At 41.4% G+C, this 25,172-nt stretch overlaps 1 protein-coding gene across 6 annotated transcripts in view; it reads right to left on the reverse strand.

Annotated features, from left to right (window-relative positions):
* Positions 1 to 25,172, reverse strand: part of GRIA3 (glutamate ionotropic receptor AMPA type subunit 3) — a 145,234-nt gene that overhangs the window by 38,561 nt on the left and 81,501 nt on the right. For 5 of the 6 annotated variants that reach the window (XM_033072266.2, XM_033072265.2, XM_033072264.2 and 2 more), the window contains exons 6-11: positions 23,932 to 24,093; positions 20,374 to 20,541; positions 17,167 to 17,271; positions 15,775 to 15,882; positions 14,417 to 14,623; positions 4,459 to 4,835 (exon numbers count right to left, since the gene is read on the reverse strand). In XM_033072266.2, the coding sequence (XP_032928157.1) occupies positions 4,459 to 4,835; positions 14,417 to 14,623; positions 15,775 to 15,882; positions 17,167 to 17,271; positions 20,374 to 20,541; positions 23,932 to 24,093 (1,127 nt within the window). The other variant, XM_033072269.2, reaches the window with a different exon arrangement.

A 25,172-nucleotide genomic window follows, 5' to 3' on the forward strand; every position in this document is an offset into this window, starting at 1 on the left:
GTTCTGATAAATTCAGTGGAAGCACTGGGAATAAAATAGCATGTGTTGATTTTCCCTGCAGTCCCCTATAGGAAATGTCTTACTTGCATTGGTAGCTGCCCCTTCTGTTGGTAGGACAGATGGGTTGCTAGGATGGAGATGTGCAGAAGACAAGTGTTTTCCAAACCAGTGAAACCTCAAGCTCCCATTGCTGCAACAATAAAAGGTTTGCGGCAGGCTGCATGTTCAGATAGCATCCTACACACTGAGAAAGGCAAAAATACCTCGCCCCAGAGGTCTGGCAACCTGCACGGACCAAGTTAGACAGATACAGGACAAAGACCACCTGAGAGGCAGGAGAAGATGGGAATGGGGGGATCCCTTGATGAAAACAGCACTTGCCCGAGGGTCTTACATGCAAGAGAGGGGTCTTGCTAGGTGGGGACTATGGTTGTCCTCAGAAGAGTTGAGGTCACTTCAAAGAAAACAGGATGTCACTAGAGTTGTTTCTTCCAGAGTCTTCCAATGAGCACAGAAAGAAGGATTGAACAGCAGCTACTACTGAGCAGTCTGGGCTGACATAGTTTGCTGTCACTTGGTATCACAGGATGAGGCAAAAGAAAAATCAAATAAACCACAAAGTTGACACTGAAGGAAAGACAGACAGACAGAGAGCTGAAGAACAAGAACATGGCCTGGCAGCCTCCTTGACCAAAGAACTCCAGTTCCCCCCATCCATCTGCTCAAATGAAGACTCCTTATACCCACTGCAGGGGCTGGTGTAGAGGGATGCAGGAGAAAAAGGGTTAGTACAGGTATACCAGGCTGGTAATCAGACAGTGCCTGTTCGGTTTATACTGTGAACCACAGAAATGCTTTTCTATTACTCAGATAATAATTATAGAAAACTCAATCACAGGTTTTAGCACCAGCACCACTTTTTCTGAAGTAAGTCATACCTGTCCACATGTGCAATAATGTAATTAAAAACAATCAATTAATGCTTTAGCTTAATATAGTTTTCCAAATCACCTCAATTTGTATGACATTATTTTAAAGCAAATTAGAGTGCTAACAAATGAGAGGAGCAACATAGATCAGGAACAACAGGGTTATAACTCAATTGTCAAAACAGTGTCAGATGGTGTTTTCAAAAGAAGTAAACAGGAAGAGTGCATACCTTGAGAGGAAATTTAAAAGGAAGCATGGAGTCAAATGAGAGCAAATTAGTAACAAGAGAAAAAACCAAATAAACATTCAAATTCACATTCAGTTTCCAGGAGAATAATACATATATTACATTCAAACAAAACATCATTTATCAAAAGAGCTTGGATTTTGTTTCTGCTCAAGGCCATAAAAGATATTTGATTTCCTATATTACAGATACATAATAAGCTTCTCACACTGCTCCATTTTTAATTGGGTTGTTTGGATCGATATAAGATGGTTGTTATGCTGACAAATAACCCTGAACACCTGTCCTAGTGTGGAGCCCCTCGATATGCTGAGCACACCTCAGCTGATCCCCCAAGCTCTGGGTCCAGCCTTTTGATGCACACCCAGCCAGCCCTGGCCCTGGAGACACAACGGGCAGGCACAGCATCTGAAGCACTGGCTTGAGATGCTCCATCACAGGAATGGCAGTGGGAGTTTCAGGAATGTCAGGTTACCTTCCCCTTGCTAGTGTGAAAGTCCCACAAAGTCATTCCCATGGTCTTTAATAGGAGTCTCTTGAGTCTTCTGCTGTGAAAGCAGGGACCTAGAAATACACCCTCTAAATGACCAACCTCTTGAGACAGTTTTTAATAACCCCTCTGTCTTTTTCCATCAGCAATTAATTAATGTAGCCTCTTTGTTCTACATGAATAAAGAGCAAAATGAAAATACATGCCCTCATAGAGATTTCAAAGATACTTTTGCTCAGAACAGTGTTACAAATTTGACTGTTTTTTCCTGATACCATTTGCTGTACACATCTTACATAAAAGTGAGTTTAATAATCTACTTTTGATCCCTCAAAAGTGAATTTTCAATGCTTTAGCTCACTCTGCAGAAAACACAGCAACCTTTGATAGCAGAACAAAACTGATGAAATAAATGTTGATTACATCAAGGGATGCACTAACTCCCAGCCTTTGGCTGCACTCTGATTCTGTTTAGATGACTCCTATTAAATAGAGAGAAGAGAGTATAGGGATATATCCTCTGGAATATCCACACAGCATACTCACCGAGGACAGATCTAACTAGTCATTAGATGTCACAGCTGTTCCACACAAAGGCAGCTGAAAGAGCCTTTATCAGCAAGTACAAAAGTGATCTCTCCAGACTGCTTGTCGGCATCTCTCTACGAGTGCTGTACGCTCTCATATAAGAAATTTATTCAGACAAAACTCACAATGGAAGAATGAAGCCCCTTTTAGTGGCAATAAAACAGTACGAAACATTCATATAGTCAATGTACTGTGAATGGTGTAACCTTACAAAGACACAGATTAAGAATGGAATACTTGGGAATAGTCCCTTCTATGGAAAAGAAATTTGACATTTTAATCAACCTAAATCAACACATCAGGTCAAAGGAACAGTGTTTCTGGAATTTAAACCAAGGTATTAAATTTCTCTTTTTATTTTCCATAACAATGCATGTAACAGCCTGGAATGCTATCATGGAAGGTTACAAAATAACTGGCCCTCTTCAAACGAAAGACATATATTAATACTGAGCTAAGAGCTTCTCATGGACAGATAAAATAAATAGATATACTGCTATCTTCCTCCTTTTTTTTTTTTTTTTGTAGGTATTTCCAAGGCACTAATTGCGGCTGTATTGAAAGAGCCAGTTTGTTCTACTTATTATATAAGGTAAATGGCTGACCATGCCAAAGAGTCACATGAGAGCTTCCCAAAAATCCTATGCACTTCTATTTAAGTGTCAATAACCAGACGTAGCGGAAACAGCGCGATGCCTGCAGCTTTCCATGTGATGTCCCAGTGCTTATTTCCCGGTCCTTGATATTGGCACACACATGGTCAACAGCAATTTAAATGTTGTGACTGCTCATCCCCTTTAAGAGCAAGCAGTGGGGCAAAGTGTCAGTGCAGGTTTGAGGCACAAGGCAGAATCAGGGAATGCAAACAGGGGCAGGGAGCCAACAGCTGTCAGTGCACAGGGAGGCAGCACACCCAGACACCAGGAACCGGAGAAACTAACACAAATTTATAGGATGATTCTTGCACTCTAACAGACAAAATCATGGTCCTTCCCAAAAAACTTCACAGAAATTTTGGCACTTGCTTCAGTAAGGCAACTCAAGACTCCTAATGCTATATGGGCCAGGAAAACCTGGCACCTTTTCAATGATTTAAGTATTAAAAAGGGCAACCTGGAGAACAAGATGCATTTTGAATGTCAGCACTTAGGAAAAAGATCTCTCTCTTCCACTAAATAGCAACCTAGTTAAATGGAAAACTGCATTCTCTTTGTCTTTGCAGGTATTTTTAACAAATAAAATAGCTGGAAACTTGTTATTAAATTATTGTCATACAAAACAAAATTATTGCTCCATCACTAAGAAACTAGATCATTTTACTGCTTATAACAAGCACACCACCAAAGTATTTTACCAGTGTAAATGCAGAAACATGATAGATGTTATTAAAAAAAATCTGTGGTATGAATTGTTCAATTAGAGGGAGCTAATTCATTTCATTTGGTTTTTAAAATACTTCTATAAAAAGAAATATAATTCTACAATAGTTAATAACACTGCTCTCTGTTAAGTTGGTGCTAATATCAATCATACATTATTACAGCCTTATCCAGAAAGAATATCTTCATGATTAAAAAAAATCTTTATGGAAACTGGCAGTGCTTACTAGATTATATTGACTATGAACAGAGGGACAACAAATTAGACTGGACTGAAATAACAGTACACATAGAGGACAGTAGCACAGCACATCTGGAGACATGAACATGTGCAAAACGGTGGTAAGCAGAAGGATGAAGAAGTTCAAGAAGAACAAAACTGGAGAAATTAGGCTCAAAAGGAAGTAAACAGACTAGTAAGAGCTTGATGGGAGCAGAGATGCTTTAAAGTGCTGTTGCATGTGACTTTTGAAAATAAATCTTATTGTGCAAAGCAGAATGTGTTATGTGCACCAAGGAGATGACCGCAAAATGAGATATGCAGCAAAAACACGGTAGCGCTCCAAGCATTGCTGAAAACAAACCCTATGCATTTTACAGCCTCAACATGGTGAATATAAGTTTGGCAGAAATGCATAAATGGCATTATAAGCAATGCTACTTACTTTGGAGGCAAATGTTAGCAAGTATAGTGGCTTGATGAGGATGCTGAATATTGAATGGAAATGTCAAAATAAAAATGTTGAGAAAGCAACATATATGCACCATGGCATCAGAAAATGACCATAAAATGCAAAAAGGTGATGGAGTGATATGGAACAAACCTTGGAGAAATATCGCATCCTTGCTGCATAAAGGCACCCAGGGAAAACCAAAGGCTGTTAAATATTCCAAACTCATTTGGAGGGTCAGGAGGATTCTGAGGGTCACGTGGTTCTTCAGTGTTGTCTTCCAAGTGCCACTCATAAGGGCTGAATCTGCTGACTAGGAAAAGAACTACGCTGACGCCAATGTAAGCAAAGACTATACACATCCAAATTTCATAAGCCAAAGGATCCAAGAAAGAGAATACGCCTGGCTTAGATTTCTGAGGCTTCTTGATCATGATGGAGATGCCCAGGCTCATAAAGGGTTTTGAAAAGTCTATGACTTCTTCTCGCACCAATGTTATGGTGAGGGGGGCAACAGCTATATCTGCTCTCTGAAAAGGGAAAACAAACCCAAGTCAGTTACAAGTCAGACACAACAGAATCACAATCTAGAGTCCCAGGCTAATGAATCAGATGATAAATTACAAGACTGAGTGGAAATAAATTCTTTGCAAGCTATTTTGCAGTCACTGAAGTTAAGGACTACATGATATTAACAGAAAATTGTTAACAAGAAAAATTGCAATCAAATCTGTGCAAGGGGCTCATGACAGCAGCAGATACTTCTATTAAATTAAAACAGATGAATAAACACTACACAGACTGGACAGTGAGATGGCAACCAACATAGTATAATTTTCTTGTAATGGTCTATAACCACTCATTTGTCTTGAAGACTTTGGATAAATTCTGTGTTTGCTATGCTTTAATTCTCTCTTTTGTGTTCTTTCAGCAAGTTCTCTTGCTTTACTGATCAGTCCAAGATCTTTAAAAGGAACCTAAGTAATCAGTCACTGAATTTCAGCTGCACTTGGGTGCTACTACTTGTGTGCTCCTTTAAAATTCCACTGCAGTAAGGGACAGAAGATAGTAAGTACTGGGGGGATGGAAATCAGACAGACCCTTTCTGTGGCCACTGAAGAACAGTTAACACAGATTTCTGAATCCCTGAGGAGCAAATAGCCTGGATAATCTGAGAAGAATGCAGTGTCATGTATGCCCTCCTGTCTCAGAGATCCTGGCTGTACAGGTCTGTAAGAGACCTTGCTCTGGGGCTGTGTCACCTGGAAGCACAATTGCATCTGTTGCATCATTCATGTTCACCTGTGCACTGGTGAACAAATACCCTTCCCTTCAATCTGTACACCCTTGCTGGGTTCCATGGGTAGGTAGGCATGGATAAACAAATTACTTAGTTTCCTGATTAAAAATAACATTCCAGAACAGATTTTCAAGATACTTAACTGTACTTGTATTTCTATGATACAAAGATTTGAGTCATGCTACTTAGATACCCTAGCCTTGATCCAGCCAAGTACTCAAGCAGGTGTCAGTATTTGTGAGTGGAATGTAATGCTAAAAATAGTTCTTTTCATTTGAAGTATGTTATGAGAGTCTACATACCTACATACACTATTTTAAACACTCAAACTACTCATGTTATTGATATTTTTAAAGAAGGCCTTCCATTAGTAATTTAAAATTTCATAAAGAAAAAGTGGTTCTTAGGGAAACCTTAATTTATCAGTGCCTAAACCACTATGCATCTTTTAAATCAGATTTTCCCCCTCTAGTAATGAGGCATCTTTTTCTGGTGTAAAGCCTGATTAAATGGAAGCTTGTAGAAAAGTTAATGGGAAATGTTAATAAGATACAATTAAAACCTGTGCCATAAAGTAATTGAATATGCCTTTATGTAAATCTGATGGTGATGTACGTGACTGTCATTACTGTCTGGTTTGCTCCTCCTCCTAGCTATTGGTTTAGGTTTTACATTGGATAAGCAGAAATGGCAAAGGCTTCTCATACAACAGATCAGAGCATCGTGGGCTAGGTGCCTGCTGGAGCTTGGTAGCACCATGCAGCCATCCTGGAGCACTGCTCAGGCTTTGCAGTCCAAGGGCAGTGACAGCCTTGTCAGATGAGGGCTGGCCCTCCCCACTGCTGCCTCTCTCTGCAGGGCACCCATTTGCACACACAACCTCAAGGTTTGCTCCAACCACCCAGAAATATCTCTCTACAGTTCATAGTGGCATGTGCAGCTACAAGGTATGTGCACAAGTTCACAGTTTGGAATAAATCTGATAAAGCCATGCCTGTGCATGTAAGAAAGCCACTCAGAAATCATGGCCCTGGGTGAGCCCTGTGACAGCCCTGCTCAGCCCCTTTTGACAGGCATGTGTACTGGGACACTGCCTTTACCCTTGAGTGGCTGTTCCTCAAGGAGAAAACCTCAGCTGATTTGCGGTCACTTACTGCAAAAATCTAGCTGAACATGGCTTGAATATAAAAACTGAAAATGTGTTTGGATGCCTGGATGTTTACTGGCTTTGCAGATGACTGTGTTCATCACCTAAGGAATGAAGAGACTGGAGGGGAGGACATGGGCAGAGTGAGGTAACATCTTTGGAAGATGTTGGAACTTGTTGACTGAGGAATTCCCCCAAAATGTGCATTTCTCTTAGAGCTGCTGCTTGTTGAGCTCCTGTTAATACTAGATGTCTGCAGTCAGGGTGAGCTCCACACAGAATATCAGTTTTAAATGTAGTCAGAGTCCACAGCCAGCTGGAAGACTAAGCACTTTGACCATGCCACTCTACTTCTTGTTGAACTAATGAGGTACTTACAAATTAATCCTTATTAGAGCAAGCTAAATGGATCAGGATCCCTGCAGAGACTTAGCAATGGCTCCATGTGAAGTGGAGCTTAGGTGGGAGGCAGGTGCCTTCCCACCAGGCACTTTTGAACATGGACTGCCAACAAGGGAGGAAAAGGCTGCTTCAGCTCTAAGAGTATTTAGTTTCTGGAGCATTTTCATGGACTTGGAGAATTTTAGTTCTCCTAAAGTGATATTTTAATTGCCGAAGTAGACATGGTGGAACTCTTCATAAGTGCTGATGCAGCATGCAGTAAGGTCTGTATCTCCTTCATGCAAACTGATTTCATGCAGGATGTCCCTATGGGGAGGTGAAGCTGGGATGCTGAAGCCCTGAAAAATCACTTACTAAAACCCTGATTGTTACCATGCCCATATTATACAGTACAGATTTCTTTGTAAATAATTTCGAACTGCATTTTAATGTTGAATGGTATAGAAATACTAATTTTCTGATACATTTCAGTCTTCCTGCTTTCCTACCATCCCCACAAAAGGAATTCACTGTAATGAAAACACCAAAAACCACCCTCATCCCTCATGGCAGCAAATGGTTTTTGCAGAGGGAACAAGCATGGGTTCACACACAGAGCCTTGGGAAACCAGGGCACTGAGAGTGGACCAGCTACAATCCAACACCCAAGCCTGGTTGCTCACCACTTCCCTGAATATTAACTGCACTAGGGAGGTTAAAAAACACTTCTCTCTTTGCTTATTTATTTAGAGATATAGTATTTGAAATGGAGAGCTTATGGAGAGCTCTAAGCACCCTACAGGATCATTAATAACTGCAGTGCTGTTGAGAATTTCTCTCCCTGTTATGGCTGCAGATAAGCAGAACCCATACAAATTGAGCTCGATTAAAAAGAACACAACCACAAACATGCCCTTCTTCATACAGAAGTGGAGAGGGGTTTAAGAACCTCAACAACTGAGCTTTGCTAATCACTCATGACTAATGGCGTTTCAAACATCATCTTCACTGCATTTGAGCCGGGCAAGAAATGTCATGCATCCCTCTGAGGCTTGTTCTGTCTTTGCCTACTAGTGTGGGAGGGATGGATTTAGAGAGGACAGGCAGCACAGAGGCGCTGCCCACTCTGCTCAAAGATGACCCCAGGGAGCTGCAAACCTCCAGACTCTTAAGGGGAGGGAGACAAAAAATAGCAAATGGAAATGTCCTTCTACATGGAGAATGAAAAATGATAAGATGTTCCACCTCTGTAATCCAAAAAGAGGGATGATTCTGTTTACAGACCTTCAGATAACTCTCCCAAATTCAAATCTGTGCACTAGAGACAGTGAGACATCTGGGCTGTGCTCCTGCCTGCACATGCTTTGGGTTAGTCCTGCTCACAGAACTGAACACCTCCTTTGCTCGAGGGTTACTCTTCAAGAAGTGGGTCTGGACTGCAGTCACTTTGTGTGATGGGAAGCCAGACTTCACCCCAACTCTGTGCAGACTGAAGCAGAGGGACACTGACTGACTTCCATTGGCAGCCAAACCTCTGGGCACCCCAAAAATGCTGAATGCAGGTACACAGGTACACCGTGAGAGACTGCACTGCAATGGTGACTGCCTCTGAGCATGTTTTAACACTTCTCAGTGCAATCTGAGGTTTCCAGGTACCAGAAAATAGTGTCAGACAGAGCAACACATCACCTGTGGTATCAGTTTGTAAGAGCTACCTTTGTAAAGGCAGTCCAATATTCCCAAGGATATTCAGGGTGTGTTGAGAGGCTGAGTCACGGGGGCAATGTGGTTTTAACACATTAGCTCACACTTATTTAAAGCCAACAGGTCATATCTGACTAGCAAGATGATGCACTGAAGTCTTAATACACCCTATCTGAGCAGTGTAAAAAGGTATTAAGGTGTTAAAATGGCAGTTGGCCTTGTCTGCCACAGTTTGTCAAAGTTAAGTCCATTTGTGGTTTCTGTGGATGCCCACAGCTCATTCTGACACACTCCTGCCATTCACAGATGGAGACATAACGGGTACATCTGTTTTTGGGGCTGTGGACATATGTTACTTCCTCTGCCTGTGCTCGGACCCAGGTCAGACAAAGCCCAGGACCTGGCAGTGTGGCTCTGTGCCAGGGCTGTGATCCCACCCCCACCACAGCTCAGCCTGGACAGGGACCCCACATCTGTCCATGTGCACAGGATGAGGGTCTGTCGGAGCTGCAGGACAGCAGCATCACACAGCTGCCCTTGGGGACCTGCACCTGGGCTTGCCCCCTGCAGAAACCTGGAGTGAGGAGCAAAGAACAAGCTTCGCCCACTTATGGCACAGTCAGGCTCTGCCACAGACGAAGAGCATGTGGGAGGTTTCAAGGAAAAGTAGGAATTGAATTAGTCTGCCTCTCTGCTGTGATTCAAAGGCTGCATGTGGCATCTTTAGTATTTCTACGCTGCTGGTAGAGCCACAGAGGCCAGCCCCACACGAGGCTGGTGAGTCTGCTAAAGGCAGGGAGATGTGTCAGCAGTCCCACTCTGACAGACTGTGGAGGCTTCTGTGTTCCAGGGACCGCCTGTCCTTTACATCCCTGCTCCATTCCTTTGTGCTATTTTACATATTGAGAGGTCTTTATAAAGGCTTGTTTTAACCTGAGCAGAGTTTTAAAGGCTGTAAGGTCTGGCTGCTCTTTTCATTCCCAAAGCATTTGTAGTTACAATTAAGATCTGTGTTAGAACTACTGTCAATTAGCCTCAGTGCTGTGAAAAGCATCAGGCCCGGGGAGGGATGGCTTCCCCTGGCTGAACAGGGAAGGAAGAACAGCAGCCTGCATTAAAAGGGGAAGAAGAAATAAAAGCCTACAGAAAGAGGCTGACCCCACAGAAGAGAAAAGACGACTGTCTAGTGCTCAGCAGCTGGTGGGTACAAAGCCCCGAGCACAGGGGCCGAGGGAGGTGCTGCTGCTCCTCAGCCCCAGCCAAGGACACGTCCTCAGCCTCTGGGTCACTGCAGGACAGCACTTGCCTTGCTGGATTGCTCTACTGGTTAGATTTAAATAGTGATTCAGTCTCCTGGACTGAGAATGATTGAGCTGCTTCCCTTCTGAAACGTCCAGGAAAAAGGTTTTACCTATTTTCTATTTTTATTCTGTTGAAAATTTCCACTATTCTTTGGAAATTTTTCTTAGTTTAAAAAAATAACAGTGCTTGAATGGATATCTAGTAGGATGAAGAGTTTTACTTTGATGCCATCAGAGTGAAAGAGCAGAATTAAGGGGCTTTTTTCAGCCTGAACTGATACTTCTTGTTTTATGAAAAACCAAATACATTTCCTTTCATGACAAATTTCATTATTATTATTAATTAGTATTACAATTATCATTACTACTACTATTACTACTATCACTAACACTTAAAAATTGCTAACAAACCACAAAGCTCTGTTACTTCCTCTCCAACAAGACTGCTGGGTTGTCCTGCCTGAAGCAAAGGAGTTTGGGAATACATGCTCAGGAAGAATTCCCTGCCTCTGGGGTTGCAGTCCCTCTGCAACCAGGTGCATAGGTGTAGCCCCTTTTCCACAAGGAAAGGCCCAGGGGGACAGCTGAGACTGTCCTTGGCTTCAGGAACCCTACAGTACAGCATACTGTTATGCCCTTGAACCAGACCTGATGTGATATGAGACAGGGCAGGCAGAATTTCTAATGGGAAGCATTTCAGTGTGTAAATGGCAATGTGTAAGCCTTGTGACTGCTCCAGTTGGCCCAGCTAATGCTGATCACAGGGAGGCTTACACTGGAGTAAGGGCTGTGCCACCCTCCAGAGCTGCAGCACGGTGACACATCACACCTGTTGCTTTGGGTACAGCTCAGGGCAGACTGAGGTCCCTCCCCTCCAATGCAGGGGTCTGGAGGCTGCCTTTTCTCTGCACTCCATAGGAAGTGAGAGCAATAGTAACAATGAACTGGCACTACCCAAACATTAAATACAGTTAATTAGGCTTTTAACATTAAAATGACAAGCCATTCATTTCCTACGACTGTCCTAAGAGCAATTTTAGAGAAGAGTTGCATGCATGGGGCTATGCAGAAAAGGGCTCAGTATTCAAAAAGCCAGCTGAGATGCCCCAGCAGTGCCAGGTGGTGGCAAGGAGGCTGTTGGGTCAGGAATATGCTGTATTTGACAAATGACCGGTCACTGGTTATCACTTGAGACAAATGCAATCTAAAGGATTGTGTTTCTGCCACAGCTCAGCTCAGCTGCTGGATAACTGGTACCAAAACCAATCAGACCCCTTTTATCCTACCAAGTCTATCTTCCATAGATGCTAACAAAGGTACTTAAAATCTAATCTGCCTCTTATCTTCCCAAAATGGAATCCAGGGGAGCCAAATTTGAGTCACTTTGCTGACAAGATTCACAGGGGCATTACGTTAATATAGTTTTAGTTCCCTAATAGAGTTTTAAGCCAGTGAGAGATGAAGGAAAGTCAGCACGCAAATGAGGTGCTTGCTCCAAATAATTAGCACTTGTAGAGTACTTCTCATCTTCAAAGGGCTTAGTGCACATCCTTGTGAGTGTGGTACACAGCCCCCTCTCAAGGGATGGAGAAAAAGGCCAAGAGTATTTCACAATGTTTGCAAATAGAGTGCTGGGAAAAGGTCTGGAGAGCTGGTGAGGTTTGTACTTGGAGTTCAGGGGCTGTTTTCCCTGCTTACAAAAAGCCAGGTGGATTTCCATGCAGCTTGCAAGCTCAGTTCAGCTGGACAGTTTGGGGAGCTGGCTCAGCAGCACGGGGCTGGAAGCATTAACCTGGGTCTGCACTCAAACCTCATGGGACACATCTGACCTTTGAATAATTGAGCATTGCAGTGGAGAGGCTTCAGTAACAGAGCTCACAGCATGAGTACAGAAACTGTTGGGGGTCAGGGAGGAAAACATTCCTCAATTTTTCATTAACGAGAAAACACAGATGAAAACTGTGCTCAGAATACAAAGGAACTGACCTTTTTTTGCAGGGGAAAATGAGAATGGTGGGGTGGTTTTGAGGTTGTTTTAAGGAATGGTCTGTGGCACCTGCAGGGCTGGTTTTGCTGGTGTGGAAAGGTCACAAGTGTGGTTAGGGCTAAGTTTGATGCTAAGGAGGGAGAACTCTCTGAGTTAGGCTGGTCCCAAGAGGCTGTGGAAAATGCAGCTGCAGCCAACCTGCTTATCACACATTGTTTAGGGTTGGAAAGGACCTTTAAAGATCATCTAGTTCAACCTCCCTGCCGTAAGCAGGGACATCTTCCACTAGATCAGGGTGTTTAAGAGCCCTGTCCAGCCTGACCTTCAATGTTTCCAGGGATGTGGCATCCATCAGTGCTCCGGGCAACCTGGGCCAGGTCCTCAGCACTCTCTCAATTAAGAATTTCTTCCTAATATCTAATCTGAATCTACCCTCTTTCAGTTTAAAGCCATTCCCCCGTGTTCTATCACTACATGACCCTCTACAACATCCCTCTCCAGCTATCTTGTAGCCCCTTCAGGAATTGGAAGCTGCTCTAAGGTTCTTTGGAGCCTTTACTTCGTGAAGCTGAAGAGTCTCAACTCTCTCAGCCTTTCCTCACAGGACAGGTGCTCCAGCCCCCAGAGCATTTTTGAGGCCCTTTATGCAGATAGATCTTGTTTGGCACAGCAGCCACACAGACAAATCTTACCGGCTCAGGACACAAAAGCTGTAGCCCACATCACACCTTTCCTCCCCCAGTGTAGACAGTCTCTGTGCTCTGACTGCTACCAGCTACTTCAGGTTCTCTTTTGCTATGCTTTTCCCACATGGTATGGTTATTTTTTGTCATTGGCAAGTACATCAAAAGGACCCAATTACAGCTGATACTCTTGATATTTCTGGAATCACACACAGAGCAACTGGGGGTATAGGTTTCTGTGCAATGCAATTTGCTTGGAACTAAACTAAACCTTTGCTTCAGAGGTTCTCACAATGGACTTGTGTTCTCTAAGACAGGGAACATCAGTTTGCCAAATTGCACAACTGAGTCATGGGGAGTTCAGAAGATTTGCATAATGTCAAGCCTCAAAGCAACAGGGAAACAAAGAAGCAATCCAAGGGTCCAGAACTCTGTTTGCTTTCTGTAATCAGTAGATTTCCCTCCCTGCCATAACACAATACAACAAAACCATTGTTATTTCTATAAAACATTTTCAAGTTGAACAGGCTACCAATTACATAATAAGGCATCAGGACTGAGTTCTCCAGAGTAGGAAAACTTGTGAAAATCTAGCAATTACTTAAGAAAGACTGATTCATTTGAAAAGAATTCTCACCAAACATTTTGCAAGAATGATGATGCATTATCCCAAGGAAATTTTGAGGTGACTTTTAGAAATTACACTCAGCCACAGAACAAAAGGAGGCAATTGAAATATGCGCTTCTGCTCAGATATTTTTAATAAAGGAAAGCTTGTTAAAAATAAACTGCAAAAAAGATTTGGGCAGAATCACAAATCATCTCATTAGCATCTGAGGGGAAAAAAAGATGAAATATCAGCTTGAGAAGTCTTTTCTGCAAAGCCAATTTTCTCCCCCTTCCATCTGGTTTATCTGGATTCCAAAATTCTCATTTCCAAAGAAGAAAGAAGTTTCTAAAATGGCAGTTCCGGACTGTTTTTGTTCTTACTAAACAAAGTGATGTACACCCAATATAGAAATATAAAGAAGAATGCAGTGAATAAGCTTTTTTTTTTTTTTTTCCGTCTGACAGTTGATTTTTAAAGCCAAACCCAGGTTTAAAGAGAAAAAAAGAAAAAACATGTGATGTGAGCAATTTCACACCTGCATTGCTTCTTACCCTGAAAAGCAACCATGGACTGAAATGGGTCTGATCAAACACAAACCAAGACCAGTGACCCAGCAAGGCTCAGCATCCCAGATCAGACCTTTAATGACAGGGATATCCCCCCAGCACTTAAGAGACTGATACAGAAAAAGGAGATCTGGCAAATGAAGAAGAAGCATATGAAGAGCAAACTGGAAATTCTGCTGTAAATAAGAATTTGAAGTTTGCTCAATGCTACTTCTCAACATTTTGTGGACTCTGATTTGGAGAACAGAATAAAAATGTGATGCTTTCCTGCAATGAAACAATTAGAAAAGTAGACTATAAAAATGGCAATACAAAGAAATATCTAGAATTTTAAAGGTAGTATTCAAACAGATAATCTTTATTTTGCAGTTTATTAACTTTGAGCATAATTTTTTATAAAGAACATTAAAATGAAGGTTAAGAGAAACTTACCCCATAGACCAGTTCACCCACCATGCCATTCCATATCTTAGTCTCAGGGTCCCTAGCTCCATATTTCCCATCTCCAACAATTGACAGTTTGTATTTTATTCCAACATGTTTTGCTATTTCAGAAGCTAAGTCTACACAATATCCTTCATATCTCTCATTCCCTTCTAGTTGTTCATGGTTTTTCTTATACATTACATATGGTGATTCCTTTGAAACAAAAGTAAAGATCAAAAGTCTATGAATGTAAAACACAGCTGTAAATCACACAAAATGAGAGCTGCTATTATCCTTTATATTACTGGCAAGTATTTACAATATTTCCTGCTTTAGTACAGAAATTAGAAAGGCAGTCTTCTGCAGCATACAAATCCTTGGCTGATCCTACAGCCACACATACTATTGATTGTATTCCTAGTAAGGAGCCATTGAAGACAACAAGATTTTTTAACAAAGTTACAATTCTATTTGCAAAATTATGCCTGATTAGACAGTTAAGTAGCATCATTATAGCAATAATTCAAGTTTTAATGTTTAAAGACTGACATATCCAATGCCTGTACCATCACCACAATTTCCTAAGGCCTTGGTGGCCAAGAATGGGGCTCTGATGGAGACATTTTCAAAGCAGCCTAAGGGAAGTTAGGTTAAAATCCTCAGCAGCATTTTTTTGTCACTGAATTCCCTTAGCCTTCTTGGAAAATTCTAGTTGAAATGCTCACTAAATCCATAAGAAAATAAAATACAATGCTTCAGGAAACAGCATAAAATTGACTCATGCTTAGCAGAACTGTAAACAGCTCAGAAGTCCCAACAAAAGCTGTACAGAGCAGGTCTGTAGGGGCGTTGGGACTGACACAGGTGCTGCTGCTCATGACACACAGGAAGAGCTTTGCTCCTTTGGAATTGCACAGGTAAAGGCTGCTTTTCACCAGTGCTAGAGCAGTTCCAGTTCTCTAGAGGCTTCATTGTGCCACCCTTACTCAGTCCACAGGGGTTGAGTTTACAGGAGCTGTACCTGAGTGAGGGGTGCAAGATTTGACTCTACAGCAGAAAGGGCAATCTCTGTGCTCATTTACACGCATGCATAATTACTTCACTTACATGAGGCACTTAATTTGAGTTCAAGTGTCTGGGAAGCATCAAAGTACAATGGTGAGCTCAGTGAGCTCCTCCTGTGAGCAGACTATGGATGTATAGCAGGGTCAAGCCCTCAGAACATCTCTGGAAGATACAGATCTTTCCAGTCACTTGAATTCACACAGTATTCAACATCTGCCTCCTGACAAGGTGTCTAACACACCTCAGGAGTTGTGTGCCTTGTTTCCTAAACACAAACACACTAAGAACATAAAACTTACCAAGATGGTGGTGACTACTATAGTTCTGTTCTCCACAGATGAAGTATCATTAGAAGGCAGCTGATCTAATGTTGGCACATATCGTTCATATTCATTCCAATAACCAGCCTATAAAAATGGAGATTGTTACCTCATTACATACCTTTATAAGGACTCTGGTACCTGATCTTACAAGAGAAACTGTCAAAAACCTAAGGCTTTGTAACATTTCTCATTCACTGTTTTTGTCATTAAGGGACTACATTAGCTTTACATCTATTTCCTTAAAGAAACAATGTTCTCAAGCCCAAGAGCAAACCAGCACAAGTCAAATCTAAGTGAAAATACATATTAAATTCCCCCTATCTCAATTCACATCAGTATGGTGCCTGTGGAATAAATTCCCATATATCCACAGCATAAGAACATACTACAGACAAGAAAATATACTTCACAGCCTTCTGAGTAAAATTCCCTGATTTTGTGATTTTTATCCAATCCAGCCCCTGCAGATCGGAGCTGTCTTTAGAGCAGATGCACAGACATCGTTAGCAATGCAGGCACAGCTGCATTATCACCAGTGTGGGACACAAAACCCTCTGTGAGCACGAGGTGACTTTATCAGCTGGCTGGTGCTGACCTTTGGCTGCATCACCAGGCTGTCACAATAGCTTTTGTATTTCTTCCCAACAGAAGCAACACTGTTCTCTGCATTGTACACCTTCCTGAGCGGCTGGGCCATGTTTAGAGGCATTTGGTTGTCAAACGTGCAGAAATGTTTAAGGAGTCTCAGCGGTGATCAAGCAGGTGAAATCAGGGGATTTAAGAGACTCATCCACACACATTCTACTCTCAGTAGTTTTGTCACCCTGCCTACCTATTTTTTTTTTAACATCTGCCTTAAACTTATTTTATAACACTGATCCAGGCAACTATCCCACTTAGGATCTAAACTTTATTTAGGAGACAAGAGAATTAATATCAAATTCTAATTAAAACCAAACTTATTTTCTGTTAATTTCAGAAGGTTGCACTGGTTCCAGCTTCACTGTGGCTCCAAAGCCCAATATGGAGAGGGAGGGAATGATGGAGAGAAATTTAGAAGATAGGACTAGGCACAGGACCATGACAGCAGGTATTATGCTTGGCAGTGAAAAAGCTCCAGAAGGATTTTAAGGGAAAAAGTTGTGTTTGAAGTTGACATGGAAACCAGTGAAGATGTTAAGCAGAGTGAGTGGTTTAGTCCAGGAACTGAATATAACAAGGTTCCTGGAATAGGAAAAACAGCAGGAAGGGGGCACTCCCTCAGGACCCTGTTATTACACTGCATCTCTGGTACTTTTGAATTTCATTGATTTGTTGGAATAAATACTTGTGAAGGTGTGGAATCTGGATCCATGCTTTGACACTCACCTTCCGTGATCCAGCAGCTTTCATTTCATACACATCAATTGTATAATTTGTTCTCCGCCCATAGGTGTCAAACTGGATGTTCCCTGTCATTCCTTGAACTTGCACCTTGAGGGAATAAACAGAAAAATATTTTAACAAAAGATTCACTGTATTTTTTTATCTATCTAAGACACTTGTACTGCTTCTGACACAGCCAGCTGTACTGCTCAAAACAACCCCAGTCCCCATTCTCTGAGTTCCAGCTGTACATATTCGTTAGAGCTCAGCTGGTGACTCACTACCAGAGTGAACTGCATTTAAGTGAAATGAGCCCTGCAGGTATGTTAAATGTAAGAAAGACTGATTCTGCCATGCTTGGTCACACTGGGATCACTGGTTCAGAATGGAGCATCAGCGAGGCACAAGCAACAATTAGTGCAGTTAAACCTCTCACAATAGGGCACAGAGTGATCTGTAGTACAGACCAGAACAGCAGATCATTGCTCATTCTGGGGAGTGCTTTATTTTAGGATCAGTCCCAGTGTAGGAGAAAGGAACAAATGTCTTCTCTGAATGAGCACAGACAATTGTCTCTGCTGCTTATGGAGTTTTGGTCTCAGTCAGGATGGATGGGTGTACAGACAGTATTATCATTACCTACTCACATGAATCATCTGAAGGGGAAGTATAAAGTACTTTGTCTAAAAAAAAGAGCATTTCTTATTTCCCTGTATGAAAGGATGAGGAATTTTCATTTATCACTTATCAACAATGACAAGCTGTCATCTCAGGCAGAAAAGGTAAGAGTCTCAAACTTCAGCAGGGGCAAATTAACATTAATATTTCGCAAAAACTGTAGAAGTTACAGGAAGAGGTGACGCTAGGCTAGTCAAAGGCAAACTGTGACTGATTTGCTGTTTGCTGTTTAGAGATGAGGTGCAAGGCTACAAAAAATAACAATTCCATGGACTCCAAATTATCCAGTGAGTCTAATTCACACTGACATACAGGGAGTTTCTTTTTTTATCTGTAAGTAGATTTGAACCTTCTTCAAAATAGCTTGTATCACTACAGGGGCTGCAAAAAATCTGAGGTATTCTTGTCTCCAGAAAGCTAGAGAGATGAATTGCACTTTGAAAACCAAATTTGAACCCAAGATGTCTTACCAACTGTGGACTGAGCAAATGTCCTTGTAGGGCAGTTGACACTTAAGTTGCATCCAGATGTGAGCTGCTGCACCTGCCTTTGGCATTTCCTGGGAGCTGTCTGGCTACCTTAGCACAGCAGAGACTGGGTGTCTCACAGAGCTTGTTACACTGGCTCCATCCTGGTGCCCACTGAGACATGAGTTTCATGCACTGGACGCCTTTTGGTTTCAAATTTAATTTGTTTCTCCTTGGTTGGAAAACAGCAATTTGCAAAACCTGGCTGCACTGAGGCAGGAAGGCTCTCCAGGACTCAAACACTTTTGGTGGGAGTGTGTGGAGGCAATTGCAGAGTGACTATTTATAAGTGTCCAGATCTGCCACTGACCTGATGTATTAGAACCAGCTTCAGAAACAAAGATATGCACAGTTTTCAAGACTGTGGGGAAGAAGTTGCAAGTAATGCCAAATAACTATAGTGAGGCACTGGATCTTCTGCTGGCATAGATATTTCAAGGGTGTCTTGGAAAAAAACATTCTTATCTGAGTTGATGCTACAGAGTGGAGAGGAAAAATTATGAAATCATTGTGTTTTTGGCTTTTTTTTTTCCCTGAGGAAAGATTCAAGATCATTGTCTGAACAGAAGGAGAGAAGGGTATGGACAGGATGGGTACTGGAAGGACATGTGAGATGATCTTGGGTAGCTCTCATTGGAGATGTATGTAAACCACTCTTACATGACTCTGAATGGCTAAAAAAATTCAAGGCAACCAGCTAAAAGTCTAACTTCTGCATTTTTTTGCCAATCATGCCTTTTTATATCTTTTAAATATGTTTTTAAAATAAATCCTTCTAAATAAGGAAGTGTCCTATTGCAGTGCTGGTTTTCTCTACCGACATGAATACCTCATACATCAGGACAGTACAAATCCTTTAACTATTGTGAAGATTGAATTTATTTCTCTTCAAATGTGTGTAATGATACACTAACAGAAGTGCAGTTAAGGAATGTTAGGAGGTGAAAAAATGGCATAAAAAAGAGCTCTGTCTCTTTTTATGTGAGATGAAATCATCTCAGTTTCAAGAGTGAGATAACCTGATTATAACCATCCACAACTCATTATAATATTCTGATACAATTCTTCCAATTTGGTAGCTGAGAAAAAGCAGCAATTAAGCTAAATGTATGAAGATTGACCTAGGATTTGTTTGCACCTAACACAGGCTTATTTCTGATCTCACTCACTCCAGTTCTATGTCTACATTAATATAATCAGTGATAATAGATTTGTTTGAGAGTTACTTTGAGCAGATTAAAGCAATCTTGTATTTTGTATCTACAAAACCATTATCCAATTTTTCACATTTTTTCATATTTTTACACAAATAGCAGACTAAAAAGAGTTAAAAATGAACAAAATTAGAGACATAGTGAGGCAGGATCCCATAGCTACTGTTATGCCATAAATACTGTTAGGGATAAAAATTTGGCCATGCAGAAGGTAATCTGTCTGAGTGCAAAGTTATGCCAGGAATCAGAACTGCTTGGAGGCTAAACTGTTCTTAGGTTCAGGTGCTGAAATCTATCAGTACTGCTATGACAACAACAACTTTTCCACTTTTTTAAACCAATCTGAGTTGAATTTTTACTGTCAAATTATCAAAACTGCACACATGCATTTAAATTCATAAACACATCTATCCCTGCAAGACCCAGTGTAGTTCTCTTAGTCTGATTTGCAGGCTCTTGTGACTTTAGCAACCCCCAGTACGTGTTTGAATGGCTCATGCTCACACTCCTGGGAAGCTGGGGTGCTATGGGGACCTGGGGGATTGTAGGTGCTCTGGTGGGGACAATCAGGCAGCTGCTGCATCAGTGCCAGAGGGGTTTTGGCCAGAGTTTTGAGAGCTAACATGTTACGCCTTGCCCTCTGTTGAATACATTTTATGCATCCTGTGACACTCATCATTAACTTTGTTTTTACTTTGTTTCCCCTGTTTGTGTAAGTAGAGAAGCTCCGAGGGGACTCAAGAACCAAAGAGTCGCTGCTGATGCTCTTCAGCTGTTTTCTTTGCACTCACCATTTTCAGCGCTCTTTCTATGTCGATGCCTTGGCTCCATGGCACGGCAGGGTTAGCGAGGCAGTCTCCAGCGCTGCCTCTCCTGGAGACATCCACGCGCTGCCTCCGCAGGTACCGGAAAGCCTCGGCTATGACCAGGACGGCATCATGGGTCAGCGCAGATGTGTACTGCAATTGAGACACAGAAAATATAGTGACAAACTGCAATTTTAGAATTGCCCCAGGAGTATTACATCCTCCTTTTTTGTTAGAAGAATCATGCTTGCAGATCCCTTTGCTGGCTCACTGTATTTCAGCTGGTGCTTTGTAACAATTCCACCTATTTCAAAGAACAAATTAAAAGTATAGTAATTTCACGATTATGAGCTGCACCTGATTATACACTGCACGTCTGGGTGTCGGCAACATTTAGGTCTTTGTCCATATATAAGCCACACTGGATTATAAACTGCATTTTCGTTCGCAGCAAGGATCCGCGTGCAACTTTCACAAAGTTGCCAATTGGTAACAGAATCGCGGGATAGCGGGGTTTATTGACTTGGCTCGGGGCTGTGCACCTCGGATTGGTGCTGCCCCACCGCTGGGACCGGGGCGGGCTCCGGTTGGGCTCGGGGCTGCTGCGGGCTCGCACTTCTGGGTTGGCAAATTTCCGAACTTCGTTCATATATTGGCTGCACCTGATTATAAGCTGCACTTTCAGGTTCAGACCAAAATTTTAGTCAAAATGGTGCAGCTTCTAATCGTGAAATTACTGTATTTTCATTCTATATAGCATATAGCAGCAAAATAACAATACCAGTTCATAGTTGCATAAAATTTCAATTTAACTGGAAACTTGCTCATCTAGACGAGCTTAGCACAAAAGTCTGAAATTCTGTGCTGGACCATACTTGATACCTTATTTGAGTTTTTGCTTTAGATTTTTTGTTGTTGTTAACAAGATTGCCAAGAGAGCTTTGACTTGAAGTTAACATAAATTATTTCTCTTTATATCACAATCCTTATTAGGTAGAATCTGTGGCAAAGAATAGATAAAATTACTTTTCTTATAAAACAGCTATACAAGCAAATAATCACAAAATACACTTTAGGCATTACATCACCTTGGTAATTCCGCATTTGCCTTCCTTTACTCCATGATAAATCTGCAGAGGTTGGTAAGCTCTGTGTAGCAGCAGCTCTTGAACAAAACCCCCAGACAACCTATGTGTTCCTGCTGCTGTCATCTTCATTCACTGCTCATCTAATGTTATCTGGCAACACCTCCACCATGCTATACATTTAGTATTGCCTAGCAAACACCATCAAAGAGGGGTTTTTTGGGCATTTTTTCCACATGTATCTGCTGTCTGAAAGTTCTTCCCTCCTAGAGGGAAGCCTGGGCTTTGTATGTGACATCCCTGGGTTCCACTGGCATTACAGCAAACCTGTAATTTCAGGGTCTGTGCATAGGAGACCCTTGCAGCATGGATGAACATGCTCAGTCTGTAAGAGCACATTTCAAGTCCCTTGTAAGTGATCCTCAATACCTCCACATCATTTGCAATAGAACAAAGGAAGAAATGAAGAATGGAAGGTGCACCTGCCCTTCTTTAGCTGTCTGTGGCCCCATAGAGATCCTGTTTTCTGAGGAATCTCATGCTGGAGTTCAGGCCACAAGACCTACTGCCCACATGCAAGTTAGAAAGGCAGAAGTCCAAGTTTCAGCTGCTTGTTCAGCTACTGTCTTTGTGGATAAGATTTATTATAGTCAGAAATTAATTCTATTCTGTAGGGCAGGATAGCACAATTGGAGGTTCTGCATTTCTTAAAACTGAGCATTATTTTACTGCAAGTTCTTCAGTTTGATATCAAGCCATAGGAACTCTGCACGGAACAAGGCGTGTCTACACGTGCAGATCAAGAGAATTGTGTCTGATAAAAGAGTGCAAATGTAGGGCTGTGAAGAAGGTTATAGAGCAGACATTACACTGAGCTTTAAATGCAGCTTATAAATTTACTGGGAATGGGTGGTTGCTCCTACTCTGACTGTACAGCACAGGCACTCACTCTCCTGATCCTGCCCACCTTTACCTCTCCCTGTGATGCTTTGCAATAATCAATCTCTCCTCTTTTAGAAAGTTAACAAAGGTTATATGTCACAATCCACAAAATAAAGCAGAACTGTAGTTTTAAGGTATTTGTTCCTGTATTTAAAAAAAGTATTGTAATAGCTGCCCAATCTAGCAGTACATAGAACCTACACATTGATAATTTTTTCAGCAGACTGCGTCAATTGTCAGTAACCTTAATGCAGTCCCTTCCAAATCATGCCAAGAGAGCTATCTAATTTTCTACTTTATTTGAATTCTACTTATAAATGCATGAGCATGCAAAGAGAAAAAAGAGAGAAAGAAGGGAAAGGCTGATAAAATACAGAATAAATTAAACATCAGGACTTTGATCTCTAGGCAATTTTATTTCCTAATCAAAAATATTGTACACCAATTTTTAAATATGCTTTTTGTCTGATTAACAAATAATGTGCACATTTCTAAAATGAGCTGTACATTTGTGGAAAGGTAACGTAATCTTTGTGTTTCTACCATATAAGTAAGATCCTTTTTTAAGGAGTGACAATAATTTTTTCCTCAAGGTAAATTGCTTTCAAGTGGAATAAAATAATTTCAGGTTAACTTTGTATATTTCAGAGCTTTTAAGATTAGTATGATGCTTATTTTCACTTCTGCATCACTGCTAGAAAGCTTTACTAAGCAGGACTAAGTCCTAATCCCCAGCAACAATACACTAATGTGGTTTTTGTGGGCCTCTGTTTGCCTTTCACTGCTTCCTCTGAAATGCCAGAAAGGCTGTGGGATGGTGTGGGATTAAGATAATTTTCCTCCCTCACAGAAATGACTTGATCCCAGGGATGGAAAAGTATCTCTCCAAATCACCAGTCATCCATGAATGGCACTGCCAGAAAGAGCAGACCCTTGTAAGTGGCTCCTACTCTGTCTGTAAGCCCAGCCCAGTGCTACTGCCTACCCTGGTGCCCCCATGCAGGGAACTGGACTAGATTTTCCCTTCCCACCTTGTATTTTAATGCTTTCCTGAATTTTGTCTTACTCATACTAAGCCATTACTACAGTTTATCAAAGTAATTTTGAATTCCAAATCCATTCCATCAGTTTGCAAGTGTCCTTCCCAAATCAAACATGAAAGACATGAACTTTCCCATCAGGACAGTGGTAATTCACATTTTGCATCTAAAACCTAACCTAACTAGCCCCCATATCCAGCCCAAGACTAACTGAAGAGGTTCACATTAGAAGTTTTTACATTCACTGCACAGTGACAGGATTTGCAAGACCAAGCCTTTGCTTCTGAGGAACTCCAACCACAGTGGGCACTTGTGTGTAACAGCCTCGGCCTCTTTCTTCTGGAAGGGCACTGAATGTTGTGACATAATCTCATCAGCAATTCTGTATCATACTCATGAACATATCTGAGATTAAAAACTCCCAAAGAATTGTTAAAAGCATATAATGTCCATCACTGACAGATTAAAAGAAATACCTTTAATGGTGAGTTTTTGGCTTCAGGGAATTCCCTTTCATCAAGCCTCATCCAGCGCTGTAGAAACTGTTGAACCATTGGGTTTTCATTATTAACAATCTGGAATCCAGTAATGTTGGCACCTCCATGCATTACTCTCTCCAGAACAATGTCTGTGAAACCCTGGGAGGACACAGGTAGGAAAAGAGAATTATTGTCATCCAAAGCCACTTTCCTCTGGCTCAGTTTTGCCTGCTACAAGTGCAGCACAAAAGACACTGCTTAATGTCCATCTTGTTAGCTGAAAATATTCTACCAAGGAGACAACTACTATCACAATTAGGATTTTGATAGAGGCATAGAATAGAATTTAAAACATCCTCTTGTTCTTGGAGTAGAAAACTTCCCTTTTGTGTTGTGGCAATGTGGTAGGTAATGTTTGCTGGTCAGAAAGAAAACAGCAGGGAAACTTGAAGTACCATTTCCTCTTTTGTCCTGATCATGGTGAAAACTGGTCAAGGACCTCAAATCCCATTTGTACAGCAAAGTGAACACAAAGGTTCAGGGCAGGGAAAGAAAATCACTCAATGCTCTTGCCAGGCAGTTCTCCATCACAGCATTACTCAGCATGTCACGTGCAAGCAGAACGGGATGATTCTCTCCCACTCTGTTGTTATTTATACCTGAGGCAGTAAATTGGAGTCTTTTTGATTAGTATGACTTGATTGCAGTCATGTTTATCTGAATGTCAATGGTTACACATACTAAAAGGCAACCCAGAATAAGAACCTCTGTATTTCTATGCACAAGCTAATCAGTGAAATCATGACTGCTTCTTATAATGCAAAATGATGCATCTTAAAGTCATACAGTACTTACACTAAATAAGAACATTTTAAAAGTTGTCTTTTCTGCTTTAATTACACAAAAACATGGATACAGAGAATCTTTGAGTAATTAGGATTGCCAACTAGAAAGTGAGAGTTTTGGAAAAACGTTTCTCCGCTTGCAGTAGACACAGAACCTAAAAAATGAGTCTTCCTGTAGAATTAATTACAAGACAAGACTTTTTATAAGGAACTTAAGTAGGTGGTGTTTCAAAAGCATCACAAACGTCCCTGAAAGTCAATCCTGAAGAAGCTCTGATACAGATAAAAATGTACAGCCTCTTCCTGGTAGGTCAGCACATATACAGGTATAACCCTACACTCTGAAATACAAAAGAAAAGCTAAACAGCCTTGGTGGTTTACTGGATAGAATT

The sequence above is a fragment of the Catharus ustulatus genome, chromosome 14, assembly GCF_009819885.2.
Source record: "Catharus ustulatus isolate bCatUst1 chromosome 14, bCatUst1.pri.v2, whole genome shotgun sequence".
Classification (NCBI taxonomy): domain Eukaryota; kingdom Metazoa; phylum Chordata; class Aves; order Passeriformes; family Turdidae; genus Catharus; species Catharus ustulatus.